Source organism: Natrix helvetica, assembly GCF_964273705.1.
Source record: "Natrix helvetica genome assembly, chromosome: 1".
In the NCBI taxonomy this organism is placed as follows: Eukaryota; Metazoa; Chordata; class Lepidosauria; order Squamata; family Natricidae; genus Natrix; species Natrix helvetica.
In genome coordinates, this window is record NC_138548.1 from 195338910 (window position 1) to 195355044 (window position 16135).

A 16135-nucleotide genomic window follows, 5' to 3' on the forward strand; every position below is an offset into this window, starting at 1 on the left:
GGCAGAATCAAATAAATCACACCAATAATCTGACGGACGTGAATCTAGCCTCTGTCCAGGGATTTTCCTTCCATCAGCCTTTCTAATCCATACAGAATCTTACATAATGGGGGAGAGCAGACTGGCTCTATTTCTCCTTGCAGAAGGTTGGATGGTATTCTTCGTGATGCTCCTGCATTATATGTATATTTCTTTTACCTGTTTTGCTTGTCTGCAGTAAGAAAACCCCCTCAGTTTTGCAGCCAAGAACCATTCCTTCCCTCCCCCACACCCCCAAAGTTCCTGGGGCCCTGCAGCACTCAAGATTTATTGTCCTTGTAATTATTGCCGGATCAGACTCTCTTTTCATATGTTAATGTGTATTTTACAATTCTTACAATAAAAACAAAAATTGCTGCCCGAGATATTATTGTAAACCTGCAGCTGAAGCAAATATAGGAGAATAATTTAAGGAAAAGTAAAAAGGCAATGACCCTTAGCTGGGAAAACGAGCCTTTCAGTTTTGCTTGATAAATTAAATTTCGGGTATTAATTTTGTGCATCGAAAAATCAATAGACCATTAATAATGCCAATTCTGAACAAAAGGTGGCTTGTGAGGCACACTTCATGAATAGTACCAAGGAGTGTCAGTTTAAAATAATTAAATGGGCAAACGTTCAATTTGGTGATTTGATGCTATAGCAATTTAGGATCACATTTTCCCCCCAATTGGCAAAAAAAACTGCCCCCCCCCAACAAAAAGGTTTAGATAGCGTTCCTGAAATAATTGTCCCAGTGGTGAATCCTTTCAGCACAGCCCTCTTTAAAACAAAAAGCTGTGCATAATAATGCCCCCCCCCCCCCAAAAAAAAACTATATGTAGAATGTATGCCTTGGTCAGGGTGCTGCACTCCCTATAGTAACTCTTGTGCAAGAAACTGCTATATCTGTATTTCGGTATCAGGCTCTCCAGAAAAACAAATTTTGTGGGCAAGTTCTCCCAGATTCCAATGAAAGCATTAGTTCCTAAAAGAACAGAATCAGAAAAATATATCTCAGGCATATGCTACAATAAACTGAAGGTTTTCTTTTATTCTAACCCCTGGAAAAAAATTATATATATAATTTTATATAATTATATATAAATTATATATATATATAATTTTCTCCCCCTTAAGCACACATTTCTAGAGCGAGGCCTAAAAAATAGAATTCAAAACATTTACACAAAGCTTGCTGGAGTCTGGTGTAAAAATATGATACACAGCTGTATTCACTGAGCTGTGCTGCTGGGTAGAAACATCTGTTAAGTCTTACTTAGGGGGCATGACGCCCTCCCTGCCGCCATAGAAGGGGGAGGAGGAGGAGGAGGAGGAGAAGGGAGGACAGACTACCTTATGCCAAGAATGTAAATAATAATAATAATAAAAAAGCCCTGAAATTAACAAAACAAGAGATCTGCAACAGGAACAGATGTGAAGCCTCCTGGAAAACTTCACATCGGGAGCAGGAAGAATCTGCTAATATTTCACATGGAATCTCTTGGTTGGCAGCCCCATCTGGCAAGAGATGCTGGCCTGAATGGTTTTCAACTACCGATTGGAGAGAGCTGGGATTCTCCAGCTGATGGCGCAGGAGGGTCCATGAGTGGGTTGTTTAATCCTTATTTGCCCAAGAGACTGAGTCAGAATTTAAGCCACGCCTCCAGCTTCCTCTGCTGATATCCAATTTCCGACTCAGTCTTGCCCAAAAAGAGATGTAAAAAACCTTTGCTGTTAGTGAAAATTGGTTTTCTTTCCTAGAATAGTTTGATTTTTTTTCTTTTAATTAAATTGATGTCGCTACCGGATGGAAGGTGTCTGAACTTGGCTCACAAGCTCTTTCTTCCACCTGCTTGTGCTAGAGTAGCTAATTGTATGGGCTAGACCCTGCTGGAGGTCCCAGGTTCATCGCAGGCAAGCTCCGGCTGGGCTGGCCATCGGAGTCCATTGCGGCTCCGTTTAAATTGCTTCCGATTATTAGCTCGTGAGCGGGCCGGGGAAGTTAACCCACGTTGCCGCTGGCTCTCAGGGGCTGCAGTGGGCGGACATCGAGGCTGCAAGTGTGAGGAGCGTGTGTGCAGCACGCTGGCATTCCCGCGTACCTGCAAACGGTCCGGAACGACAGTAGGACGTGATCAGCGCTGGCTGTTAATTGTGGAGGGCTGCGCAGCCGACCGGATGATCTCATGGCTGTTTGCTCGCCTGACCATTGGTTTTTGTCTGGAGGCTTCTCCCTTGTGAGTATGGGGCGCTGGGGGCGGCCATTTTGGGAGAGCTCCTTGGGCGGTGGCCATCTTGGGAAGGTCCTCGTGGTGATGGCCATTTTGTTAGTGGCCATGAGGCAGCAGCCATTTTGCTGAACTTCCGGGGGGAGTCACATGATCGCCGTTCTTCTCAGCGTGGCGCAGGACGGTCCAGGTTCCACCCTAGTTATTGTTTTTTGGTTAGGTCCGGGTCCCTGGGGGCTACTAATGCTGCGGGCAGGCCTGTTCTTCTTTCGTTTCTCTAGTTAGAGCTGCGCCTCAGCGGAATTGGATATCAGCAGAGGAAGCTGGAGGCGTGGCTTAAATTCTGACTCAGTCTTGTGGGCAAATAAGGCTTGAACAACCCACTCCTGGACCGTCCTGCGCCATGCTGAGAAAAACGTTCAGGTAGGACCAACGTTCCTTTTCATCCATTTAAGATACATTTGCATGTACAGATAGGCAAATTAGGGAGGAGGCTGCTCACTGAGCCTTCTACCTCAACTGCCTTCTTGTACACGCTGCAAAAATTTTATAACACATTAGGCCACCTTTCCCTTTTGCATTCTGGAGACACAGATCTCTTGTGAAGCTCTCTATTTTGGATGGATAACGCAAGGTATGATGAATGAATGATTCCCTGCTGCCAAATGACTGGAAGTTTCAAAATTCTCTCAACGGAGAGGGAGTTATTTCCAGTATCTGCCAACTCCATCCACAAATCCCTGACGGCTGAAGAACAGGGAAGCATCCAGTTCCCTTAGTAAAACAAGTGGTTCCTCTCCTGCCCTTCCAGGCTTTGGAAGGATCTCTCCAGAACAGCATATCTCAAGCGGAGCAATTTTAAGATGGGTGAACTTCAAGAATTCTCCAGCCAAAAGTAGTGCCAGCTGAAGATTTCTGGAAGTCCACTCATCTCAAAAGTTGAGGAACGCTGTTCTTGAAGACTGCAAAGAAACCCTCCGCTTGCGTAAAAACAACAACAATCAGCTACTTTCTGCTGGGAAAAAACATTTTTAAAAAGTAATGAAAAGAAAAGGAAAAAAAAGAAACACTCCTTGGCATGCCAGGGTCTGCCAACAGCAACAAAAGATACAAAGGGCATTTGAAGCTGCTAGGAGGAAAAGATAAAACCAACATCTGTAAGGTGTGACTTGACAGAGGGAAGGGAACATTCAAAAAGAGTTATCAGCCCCAGAACAAAAACAAAAAAAAAAAGGAAGTGCAGTGGGTCGAGGTAGGGATGGAGAATCAGCGGGCACAACGAAGCCCCCGCCTCCTACGTTGTCTGTCTCTTCAGGGAAACCAGTATGGTTCACCTCTGTGTTCAGGTGCTGCCAATCGAGTTCAAAGCTCCCAACAGTAACACAGGCAGCTCAGACTTGGCTCTGATCCATGTGAGGGAAGGAGAGGTAGAGTAGCGCAGGCCTTGTCCATATGCCCAAGGTCCTGTCAGCCCTCCAAAGACACTAGGTGGTGCCTCCAAGTGGGTCTCTGTGCCTCACCCAACTTCTGCTGCCCAAGAGCTGGGCATGTGGTCTGGAACTGACATGGGGATGCACTCAGAGGAGTAGCTTGCCATTGCGATGGATCTTCAGGATGCGTCCCAGTCGCTGTTTGGCTGTCGCTAAGCCCTTCTTGGGGCGTTTTCCTGAAGGGGAAGAAAAAAAAAAGAGTTATCATTCTAACTAGAAACCATTTTAGAGATATTTCGTTACCAGATTTCCTTCATGGTGCCTTCAACCATGACAGAACTTCTAATGTACTTGAAAAGTTCTTTTATAAATTCAGGGAAATATTCAGAGATATAGCTGCCTTGAAAGTAGCCCATGTTGAACTGTAAGGCAAAGGTCCCCAACCCCTGGGCCGTGGCCCACTACCAGGACATGGCCTGGTGCGAGTGGTGGGCTTGCACTCAACTTGTGTGAGCGACAGGCCAGCATGCACACGGCCCACTGCTTGTGCGAGCTGGTTCCCCCTCCCCCACTGCTGGGCCGCCAAGCCGTAAAGGTTGGGGATCGCCGCTGTATAGCACAGTGAAGCATCAGGAACTGACCACCAGAAAGGTTTTATGACACTTTGTATGTCATAAAATGTTTTATAAAATTTGCCAAATTTCAATTCCACAGAAATCGCACGTTGAGGATTTTGGATGCATTCTGTAAAATGATCCATTTGAGGTACCTTAGTTCAAAAAAAAATTGCCCCAGGAGGCACTGTTTTATCTAGTTAAGGGTTGCAGAGACAAGAGCTTTAAAAGTATAGAGGTTTACTCGAGTCATAAAACCAGTTTATTTCCCTTCTGAAGAAAGTCTCTGCTGATGTGGAGGATGAAACTCACCACGTTTTCTCCAGCTACAGAATGAATCTAAGACGAACATTAAAAATGGCATCTTGTTTCTTTCATCTGCTTGCTTTCCACTTGGGAGCCAAAAATCCTCCCACAAGGGAACAAGAATCTAATTTTCTCTCACAACGGTCAGCAGAGTGGGGAACCATGAACTCCATCTGTGTGATGTTATGGATCACACAGAATGTGTCTGGATCTTGCCAGGATCCAGTGGTTCCTACCTGCCTCAATTCACACCAGCCTCGGTTTCCTTACTCAGACAATACTTTATTCTTATAAGAAAGTCCAGAATGCTCACAATGCTATATAATTTATGACAACTTTAAAAGTGCTACACAATGCACTAGTATTATCCCATGTGAGATATTCAAGGTGAGGTATTATTTGAACTGATAACTTCCTTTGAATGCAGCACAGCTGATAATAGATAATACCACTAAGGGTGTTCAGTATTTGATTGCCCAGAATGCATCCTATGAATGACTAGTACAAGCCATATTCTTCCACTATCCCTCTCTTCCACTGGCAAGAACACCTTGTGGCAGATCTTAGACAATTAGAACTCTTCTTTAAACAACGTCAAAAGGATTGGCCCTTCCCTTTTGAAGTCCAAGCTTACCCTGTGCTGCTTGAGGACCAGGTGAGCCAGCTGAGGGGCGCCGCTGAGACAAGAAGACCCCTGGGGCCATGGGCGTGGAGCCCCGGTTCACCTGGGCCATTCCAAAGACATTAGGCCGAGCGGTGTATTCATGATCCACCAGGCTGCCAGCAAACTGCTCCTGTTTTGTTTCCGGTGGAGGGGTGGGCACAGGGGCCTCCAGCTCAGGATCTGGTTCCTGGGGGACAAGGGGTGGAGATGGCACATCTGGCTCCACTTCTGCTTCTATCAGTTCTGGCTCTGGCTCTGGCTCTGGCTCTGGTTCTGGCTCCGGCTCCGGTTCTGGACTAGGAGCTTTTGGAGATGGTGGCTTCCTTTTTACCACGAATTTCCTCCGCTGCGACTTCTGATGTTCCTTAAAAGGAAGAGAAAAGAGGCACAAATCCTTTATGCAGAGCATAAAGGACAGCACTGCTAGGGATTCCTGTTGCTCCTGCCTGGCTGAATCCATTAATGGTACCTGGAAATGTCTTGAAAGGATTCTTACACATTTGAATTCCCATTCGAGAACACTGAATGAACTAGCTATCCTAAATTCAACACACACACACACACACTTTAACAACTTATGCAATGATGCTATCCTATGACATATATTGCTCTGGCTCTTTTAGAATAAATTTTGCTATATTTCTGTTCATTGTTTAGTGATTGCTGATCCCGGGGTGGCGTTTTCTAGTTCCTGCATATGTTGAACTGTGCTATGTACCATTCAGTCTTTTGAGTGTGATGGCATAGAAAGGGAATAAACACATAAACAATCGGTCACCACACTGAGTGCGCTGAGCAATATACGGAGAAAAACCAGTATATAGAAGGCAGCACACTACCCTTAACAATGAGTATGCTTTCTATTGAACAACAATTCTATCTTCCTGAAACACCCCAAGCTTTCCCCACTGATGAAGCCGATGTTTTACTGAAGAAGAAGGCCTCCCTCCCGAGGAAGAGTCTGTTTGGGCCTCGCAACCTGCTCTTTCTATCCCTAAACCAACCTGGCCATTTACCTGCTGAGCTAGTTTAGCTGCTGCAGCTGCCAGACCAGTCTCGACAGATGCCACTCTGGTTCCTTCACGGACAGGGCGGTCTTGCTTGGGTAGAGTTGGGGTCACCCGGGCTGTGAAGAGGGAAAGTTCACATGAAGAATTTTTCTATTCCGCCTTCCCCCAACCTTGATGGTTTCAACTTATGTGGAATGGTAATGCCCAGGTTGCCATTTGGGCTGAGGAATTCTGGGAGCTGCAGTTCCCAAGATCTGAAGCACCCCAAGATTAGGAAATGCTGCTCTACTTGCTCCCACTTGGTACATATAAAACATATCCTTTTGCCCTACAAACCCATAAACTCAAGAATAAGATAATGGAAGCTTCGTTTACTGGAAATCCACAAAATCTGGGCCACAAATCTGTAATTAAGGCCTCAGAGCCCTCACAGATGCAGTGCTCACTCTGAAAGGTTTACTTATCACAGGCAAAACACAAAGAAAAAGAAAACAATCTGCATTTGTAAATTGAACTAAGCCGGATATACTATGGAGCCAAGTGAGGGCAGGTGTATCATAATTAGCAAAGCTAGGTTGCAGAGTTCAGCGTTGTTGTTTTTTAAATAAAATTCCCTTCCCAATATACTCAAGAGAAGATCTGTCTCAAATTTTTACTATTACAATGAAAGCCCACCCCTCCAACTCCCATTTCAGGTATCAAGAGAACCAGAAAGATCTCCACATTCAGAATTGTGGCTCCCAGACATTTCTACAAACTGTAATAAGGCAAAGCTGCAATACAGGTTGTCTATGCTCAATGCAGTTTTGGGTTTAAGCAGAGAAAACTCACTGCTCTAACCAATAGTCTTTCCATACATCACAGAACAAAAAGTAAGTTCTATGACCATTCTTCTTCTTGTGCCATATCCGTCATTGGATGTTGGCGATCATGTTGGTGATCCTATTTTTATCAACAGCTGCACGAAAAAGTGCTGTTGAGTTTTGTCCAAACCAGTCCCTTAAGATTTTGAAGCCATGATGTTTTTCTTCTGCCTGGATCTCATTTGCCTTCTATGTCCATACCATTGTGCTTTGTGTGTTTCCAAGAATTATGACCTACTTCACTCTGTAAATGGTTGGTGACTGGGATAGTCAATGATAAGCACTTGCACAATGAAATCCCATCCTCAAGTATGTCTTCAGCAATTCTCCTTGCGTTAGAATCCTCATTACATTTTTCATCTCAAACACTTTCAGGTATATTTTCATGTGCAAAAGGATTAGAAATTTGCTTTTTAGATGAACTAGTCCCAGGGAATTGTGTTTGTGTATCCCTTTGTATAGACTCATATTAAATGCACACCATCTGTTACAGGCGATGGATGGTTACCTTTAGGACTCCATGGAGCATCATCCGTGCATTTTTTCTTCTTTGGCAGTGACTTCAAGGCTGGGTCATCCTCATCTGATTCCAAGGACGGGTAAACTACAGAGAGGGGAACACAGTTGGACATGAATTGTAAATTTTTCAGGTCTGAATATATGGGAGGTGCAAACAAGAAACTGTGATTGTAATGGGGCACATGAAGGGAAGCTAGATTTCTCTGAAGACAAATGCTTTATTGCTATAACCATAAGTATTTATCTGCTCAATTTATATCAACCGGATATCTTTTCATGTATTATAGAGTAGCTCCTTTTCACAAAACATGAATCTTTCTGATGCAATTATTTTTTAAACCAAGCTAAGGGGACACGTTCGGTACTTGCAGAAAACCAAAAGGCTTTGGTTATAATTTTGAGTAGCAAAGTCTGTAAAGACAGGAGGATGAATTAAGCTGGGTAAAGCAGCTTCTCCCCATGCAGAAGGACAAAGATTCCTCCCTGCAAGAGGAAGTCCAGAAGTCAAACAAGATCAAAGTCTCTACAAGGTCTTGAATTCCAAGCCAGAGTGACACCTCCAAAAGTTTACAAGATGGTCTGCTCCCCATTCTAGACACTTTGCCTGTCCATTCAACTCCTTGCACAGCTCTAAAAGCCATCAGGATTGTTGCCAAGGCCAGAAATGCCCACTCGTTTGTATTTTTCCCTGCTTGGGAAAGGAAACTCAGCACAACTACAGCAGTTTCCAGCTAGACAAGTCCAAATAGCCCTACAAAAACTGGCATGTTCCTAAACCAGTGGCTAGTGATCAAATGCCATCTATCCAGGTCAGTGGCATAATACACTGCTGAAGTAGGAGCAAGAAAACCATTAGAAAGTGAACAGTTTGGCACGAGAGATGGGAAGCTGGTTGGGGGATGCTCTGCACAATCTAACCACTGCAGGCCAATTCTCCAGCCTTCCCCAATTTGATGTCCTTCAGATGTGTTGAAGTTTCCACTCAAACTGTGCTAGCCTCACACCTCCGGAGACCACTAAACCAAGGACAACAGGACAGTGGGTTTTTACATGGGAGGACCTATACAGGGAACAGTGAAGGAACTGCAATAGACTTCCAGAGTTCCACTTTGCATGTGTTGTACAGGTAGTGTAGGTGTATATTAAGATCCATACTTTGCAATGCACAGCACTCTTGCAGGCCAATCGATTTCAAGTAGCCTTTTAACTTTTCTGCCCAGGAGGGGGGGGAAAGCCCTATTTGTCTTGTCGAACCTTCCAACAGAGTAGTAAATCTCTTCCCATTCCTTACTGTATTCAGCATCCTTAAAACAGGCTCCCAGGCTCTCCTGCTCATCCATGCTGGCCTCTTCCTCGCTGTCAGTGCTGTGATGAGCCGGCCGTTTGATGGGTCTCTTCCCTGAGCGCTGTGTACCGGAGGCTCCTGCAGAGCCACGTTCATGCCCAGCTGCCAACCAGGCCTGCAAGCTGGAGGCACCTCCCGAGGAGGACGACTGGAGGTTGGCCATGCACAACATGCCTTGGATGGCTTCCTGAGTACTGGGAGATGCAGGAGCATCACTGCGGAGACAATAGAAATGAGTCCTTATTGTATCAGCACTGGGACACTACATACATGATTTTATCCAACAGACCTCTGGACAACAACACTTCTCAGTACCCTTAGACAGGTCATAATCACTGCACTGACAAAACAGCAATAGCAATAGCACTTAGGCTTATATACCGCTTCATAGTGCTTTTATACAGCCCTCTCTAAGCGGTTTACAGAGTCAGTCTATTGTCCCCAACAATCTGGGTTCTCATTTTACCCACCCCGGAAGGATGGAAGGCTGAGTCAAACTTGAGCTTTGTCAGGATTGAACGCCTGGTGGTGGACAGAGTTAGCCTGCAATACTGCAATCTAACCACTGTACCACCATGGCTCAAATATTACCTCGAAATATGTTTTCATGATTTCTCTCCCAACTTGGATATTCGTATTAATGCTTCCTATAGAGGCTAAAAAAGAAGAGGAATTGTGATCTAACCAATCTGGATGGTAGAAGGTGAAATCTACTTAAACAGACATAATGCTGTTTAAAGAAAGAAAGAAAAATCTGAAACTCATTCATTCTAAATCCCTAAGTCATCAAAGCCCTCTCAGGTATAATGAACAGAAAAACATGAAAGGGTTCCATGTTGGTTTCAATATATGGCAAATGGTTGACGTAGCAGCAGATCTCTTGTCAACTGGAAACTGGTGATCAAAAAGAGTCACCTTGCGCATCCCCCTCCTTGCTTCCGCCCTTGAGTCTGGTGGAGGGGAAAACCTATGAAATCCACTGCCTGAGGGGCCTATAGATGTATTTCCTGCACCTGCATGTGGCTCAGGTAAAATCTTAACAGTTTGAGAACTAAGGTGGAAAGGTGCCTTCCCAAAGGGGCAGTTGGAAGGGAACTCTCTGGCTCCCCACTCTGAAGCCCCGCAAGACTCGGTTACCTCCTCACCAGAAAACTCATTTGCTGATGAGAGGGGCAAAGAGCCTACTTGAAATGTTAAAAATATTGTTATTTTGAGTATTAAAAAGCGGTTTACCAGGGATGAAAAAAATAAAAAGGTCAACTACTAATTGTTAAAATTGAGCTGTACTTTACATGGCTCCAGGGCCTCCTTCACAGCAGGCCAAACAAAACAGACAAGGCTTGGGGTTTGCCGGAAATAGCAGAGTTCCAAAAGGTCCCATGGTCTGGTCTGCCACACACTCATCCCAGGAAACAGAATCAATGGCCTTTGAAGGATTTTAAGCCATTCCCCACACACCTCAGCTCATCATAGTCAGCACCGCCAACCTGCCGACTGGCTTTGAGCAGGTCCAGGATACCACCAGCACTACTGCTGCCTTCCAATTGGTCATCACCAGAAGCATCCTCCTCCTCTTCGGTGGTGTAGTCCTCCTGCAGACAAAATAAATCCAGTTTTAACAGGAGGCCAATTTGCTAGGCTAATGGGTATCCTACCTAGCTGCTCCAGCAGCACAATAGTTCAAAGGCTAGCAGAAAATGAGTGTCGTTTGGAGGAGGAGCCAGCGTCGCTACGAGACGGACATACGATCTCAATGCTCTGAAATCACTGCCGAAACTTTTATCGCTGGGTGGTCCAATCGGACCTAAACCGTCCCATAGAGACGGCGAACGGGAACAATATGTCCTGCTGATCTCAGGGACACCGCAAAGTCCTTGATCGACCCAGGAGAAGTTTTTCTAGCTGGCAATAAAAGCACAGCCCCTAGGCTGAGGAAGTTGGGACGGCTCCGAACGGAAGGAAATGGAAAGAGAAAGTGTTTACAGCTGGTGAGGAATTTTTTACCGTTTTAAAAGAGACTGCCTACAAAAAACTTAAAATTAATTGAAATCTGAGAACAGAAGAAATAAGCGGCGGAATTAAGCTTTGAATGGTTTTGGTCAGTGTGTTATCTTGCTCTTAAATGCTATTTTTATGGATGGAATTTATGCAAGTCTTTTAAAACGAATGGATTAAGTTTTCTTCTTCTATCTTTTTTTTATTATTATTTTTGCAACCTATGGACTAAAATTCTCCTCCTCATTACTATGTGTGTTTTCCTCTTTTTCTCCTCTATTTTACTCAATAATTTGATTTTTATTTTTTTTAACTTGGAATGTAAAGAAAAAAAGAAAAGAAGGAAACAAAGAGAATTCTAACAACAAAGTTAGTGCTGCTGCTCGGAGGCTGGAGGCTTGTGTATTGGAAACAAAGCACTTTCACTTTCCTCACTGAACAGTCTGGCTTGGCAATTCAAAGTCTCACAGTTTGTTTATAGAGTGATAAGAACCAAAGGACAAAATGTTTATACAGGTGTCCTTTTGAACTGTATCTTTAAACAGAGAAAGTGAAAAGAAGATTTTACGGTGTATTTATGCTTAATCTTGTAAAAATCCTTCAAGCCAGAGCAGCAGTATTTGCCAACTGGAAATTATGGCACAATTTCAACAGCAGAAAGAAGCTTTAAGTTTGCAAAAGATAATGTTGGAAATTCAGAAATTATCAAACTTATTTGAGAGGATGGAGAAGAAGTTGGAAAATCTAGAGCATCTAACAGTAAAATATGATGAAGAAGTTGGAGATGTTTATCAAGTGGAAAAAGTGGAGGTTAGAGTCCCAAAAACCGAAGAGAAAAATGACCACAAAGAAATCAAATTCGCTGATATCTATGGTGATTGGTTGGTGTCTGGAAATGGAAAGAGTGGAATACGGAAAGAGGAATTAAATGGAGGGGAACTCTACCCCAGATGGCAAGATACAGAAGATGAAAAAACAAAAGAATTTATGGATTTAAAGAGAGAAATTTTATTAGCAACATCATTGATAACACCACTGACAATTAAAGATAAGCTGATCAAGGAAACAGAAGAAGGGCACCGAAATTACATGAGAGACTCAATAAGCAATGAGTTGCAAAGAGGAGTCCATACAAATTTGATTAAGGAGATGATTAGAGGACTGATACCACAAATGGTAGAAGACTTGTAGATTGTTTTGCTACTGGAAAGACACAGGTTGATAGATAAAAGTGTATAATTTAAAACTACTTAAATTGAGTGAAATTTAGTGACAATAGATATGGTTAAATAAACAACTGATAATGATAATAATGTATGCATATGTATTGGTATGACAAGTAGTAATTGGATATGAATATTGAATGGTACCTATGAAAGGAAGATTAGAAATTATTTGGTTATATATAAAGGTTAATGAAAAAGAACCAAGTTGAATTTAGCTAAGTTTTGATTATTTGGGGGGGGGGGGGGGAATGCTATGATAATGGATAGAGTTAAATGAAGGAGGGATAATGATAACAATGTATATATATGTATGGGTACAACATAAGGAAATGGATGTAAATTGTAAACAGTGATTTGGAAAGGAGGATTAGAAATTTTTGTTACTAAATATTATTGATGTTTAGTCAGAATAAGCCATAAGGATATAGTGTTATTGGAGGATATTAGAAATAACAAATGAAATGCCAGTATGTGGTCAGGTTTTAAATCTTGGTACAGTTTATGATGAAGGACGTTTAAACAATTATAGTCAAATGAAAATGGAGGTATGATGAGAGTAATATGTATAAAAATATCCGATTTAAAATACTTGAGTTAATACGAATTTTGTAACGACAGTGGAAGAGACGCATGAAAGCTTTTTGTAACCAACTGATACACTTTCTACAGTATGTAAAGAAGGAGGATTCTTTGAGTTGTTTGTTTTGAAAATGTAAAATAAAAAAAGTTTTATTAAAAAAAAAGAAAAGAAAATGAGTGTCGTTTGAGGAAAATGTGCAGCTGACGCTCAAGAGCAACATTTCTATTGGACCCGTGATTCCTTACTGCAGTTACTCCTTAGACAGAGGGAGAGTGTCATGTTTAAAATTGTACATGATTATTCCTCAGGGATATGACCAACAAAATAAATGTTTCTTAAAATGCCATTACCATTTCTACTTGAATTGGTTTCACTTAGCTACTGTAGCTCATGTGATTATTTTATATTATCGCTCTAGGACTTATCAGGGGACAGGACCTGGCTGATTTTGTTTGCATCAGATCTACGTAACCTTTGAATATGAAACTGCCCAGATGTCCTCAAATGGGTGTAAGTCAAAAGAATATTCCAGAAGGCAGCAATGGTAAACTATGTCCATATTGCTGCCAAGAAAATATCATGGGTATCATCATCGCTATTATCTTTCATCCTCGTTTATGTATAGCTCAAAGTGACGAATGTGCCTAGTACTCATGCCTCCTATTTTCCCACAACAATCTTGTGAGGTGGGATGTAGCCATCTGGGCACCACAGAAACTATAGTACAGTTTGGTGGAGGCTAACAAAGCAATAACTCTGTCCTTAAGACTGACTGGTGAGTCAGGGCTAAATAAAATGACTCTAGGATACAGGGAAGATATTCAGCACCTGGTAACTTTTTCAAGCTTTTAAAAATGCATCCTGAGCCAAAACTGCTAGAAGTGCCTCGCGTCACAATGAATCCCCACTCCTAGGTGGTGACCCTACCCAGTTGTCACAACTCCACAATCCTGATCATGTGTACCAGACTTACTTCAATGTCAAATTCTACTTCCCCTGGCTCTCGCACTTTATTTGGGTCGGAACAGGGTTTGGCTCGTGGCAGTTTCCGAGGAAATTCTGGAATTGGAAGAACATAGATGTTAAAATATGTCACTGGAAACTGAGGAAAGGCTTGCAAATCACACAAGCTGTGAATCAAGCAGAAATGTATTAATTTTCCGAAGAGAGACATATGTGGCTCTTGTGACTTAGATAGTGGTGGTATCTGTATAGATACCCACCAGCCTAGGAATCAGCCCTGAAAACTGTGGTTTAGATAACAGTTACCCTACACATTCACCTACATAGGAATCTGCCCTGTAAGTCATGGTGGGACTTACTGCCAAGAAAACATATATAGGACTCACTTGCCATTTTATAAATCAATAATAATGATAAACAATTAGGGACACAACCTAAGCTTTGGAAGTCAACAAGTGCCCCCATAAAGCAGGTATAGAAACTATATAACCTCTTTTAATGAAAGTAGAAGGTCAAAGATGAAATAAGAGAATGGAATTTAGGCAACCACTACTGAAGTTGAAGATAAGAAAGAATCATTCATAAAAGAAAACAGAACAGCAAAGTCACATTTTAAATTGTAATCGCACTCCAAAAAATATGTTTAAAAACCAAGACAGCACGGAATACAGAATTTAGCTTCTCTAAAACTCCAGCTTTAGTTTTTATAAAATAAACTTCATGGATTGGTGACAGTGTTAGCCACAGAACAATAAGTGTGTTGGTGGTTAATTATTTTTAAGTTGTTGCCATTACAATGAGGTGCCTGAAAGCACATAAGCAATTCGTAATAAAGAAGCCGATAGCTCTTAGCAGACAGACATTTGGAAGGGAGGCTTGGAACAGAGATGAAGGAGACAGCCAAAAGCATGACCAGAGTTAGCACGAGTGAACATGGAAGTGGTATTTGCCCAACCCAAGAGAAATGCATCCACCCTAGAGAGCCACCAAGCATGGATGAAAGGTGCCACATACTGGAAAGCTTCTTGTGCAGCAGCAGATTCCTCCTTTCCCTGCGTGGCGTTTCATCGATCTGCAGATCCTCCTCAGAGTCTATATCTGGGGCTTCTGCATCAGAGGGGCTATGTGGGGCTCTCATTTGTGCTCCTTTGTGGCTCCGGATGCGCTCCGAGGCTTTGATTTTCCTGTCCAAAGGGGGGGGGGGGAATGGGAGGAGGAGAAATGCCAAAACTGATGAGGCTGACCTGATCTGATGATCTACTCACTGGAGGTTATTATGCAGCCCATAAAATATTCTCTGTTCCCCTTTTTGGATCAGCCCTACAAAGGTAGGGAAAAGGGTTATTATTTTTCTTAAACACTGAGATGTCTTAAGAGTCACTTTACTGAAGCTATGATATTGGGTTTAGCCTACACATGGGGAATACAAATCTCTGCTCTGCCTTCATGCATAGATTGGTCACCATTCAGATTCACCTTTCTCTCAGCCCTGAAGAGTTGCTGGGTAGGAAGGATATAACAACAAAAATACACTCAAGGTAACAAAAGGTTCCTCCACAGGGTAACATAGAAACACAAGGATCATCCGTGGTTTCGGGATGGGATATCATCTGTATGCTGATGACACTCAGCTATACATTTCCACCCCGAACCACCCCAACGAGGCCGTCGAAATGATGTCCCGGTGTTTGGAAGCCGTACGGGTCTGGATGGGTGACAACCGACTCAAACTCAACCCCTCCAAGACGGAGTGGCTGTGGCTTCCGGCCCCCCGGTTCAACCAGTTGCTTCCATCTCTGGCCATCGGGGGCGAGCAACTGGCCCCCATGGAGAGGGCGCGCAATTTGGGCGTCCTCCTGGATGCCCGGCTGTCCATGGAGGACCATGTAACAGCCGTGGCAAGGGGGGCGTTCCACCAGGTTCGCCTGGTACGCCAATTGCACCCCTTATTGGACCGGGATGCCTTACGCACAGTCACCCATGTGCTGGTGACGTCTCGCCTGGACTACTGCAATGCTCTCTACATGGGGCTTCCCTTGAGATGCACTCGGAGACTGCAGTTGGTCCAGAATGCGGCCGCGCGGGTGATTATGGGGAGGACTAGGTACTCCCATGTAACATCTCTCCTGCGCGAGCTGCACTGGCTTCCTGTGGTCTACCGGGTGCGTTTCAAGGTTTTGATTACGATCTTCAAAGCGCTCCATGGCACAGGACCTAGTTACCTGCGGGATCGCATCCTGCCCCATACATCCCTACGACCAATCCGCTCACACAGAGAGGGACTTCTCCGGGTGCCGTCCGCTAAACAGTGTCGGGGGGCGACACCCAGGAGCAGGGCCTTCTCTGTGATGGGCCCAGCCCTGTGGAATGA

At 43.6% G+C, this 16135-nt stretch overlaps 1 protein-coding gene across 3 annotated transcripts in view; it reads right to left on the reverse strand.

The window, feature by feature from the left end:
* Positions 1-71: 71 nt before the first annotated feature.
* PHF8 (PHD finger protein 8) overlaps positions 72-16135 on the reverse strand; it is a 34839-nt gene continuing 18775 nt past the window's right edge. For 2 of the 3 annotated variants that reach the window (XM_081938952.1, XM_081938954.1), the window contains exons 14-21: positions 14779-14948; positions 13775-13860; positions 10459-10592; positions 8947-9215; positions 7645-7740; positions 6280-6389; positions 5234-5657; positions 72-3915 (exon numbers count right to left, since the gene is read on the reverse strand). In XM_081938952.1, the coding sequence (XP_081795078.1) occupies positions 3827-3915; positions 5234-5657; positions 6280-6389; positions 7645-7740; positions 8947-9215; positions 10459-10592; positions 13775-13860; positions 14779-14948 (1378 nt within the window). In that variant the 3' untranslated portion in view covers positions 72-3826. The remainder of the gene's footprint in view (positions 3916-5233; positions 5658-6279; positions 6390-7644; positions 7741-8946; positions 9216-10458; positions 10593-13774; positions 13861-14778; positions 14949-16135) is intronic. The other variant, XM_081938953.1, reaches the window with a different exon arrangement.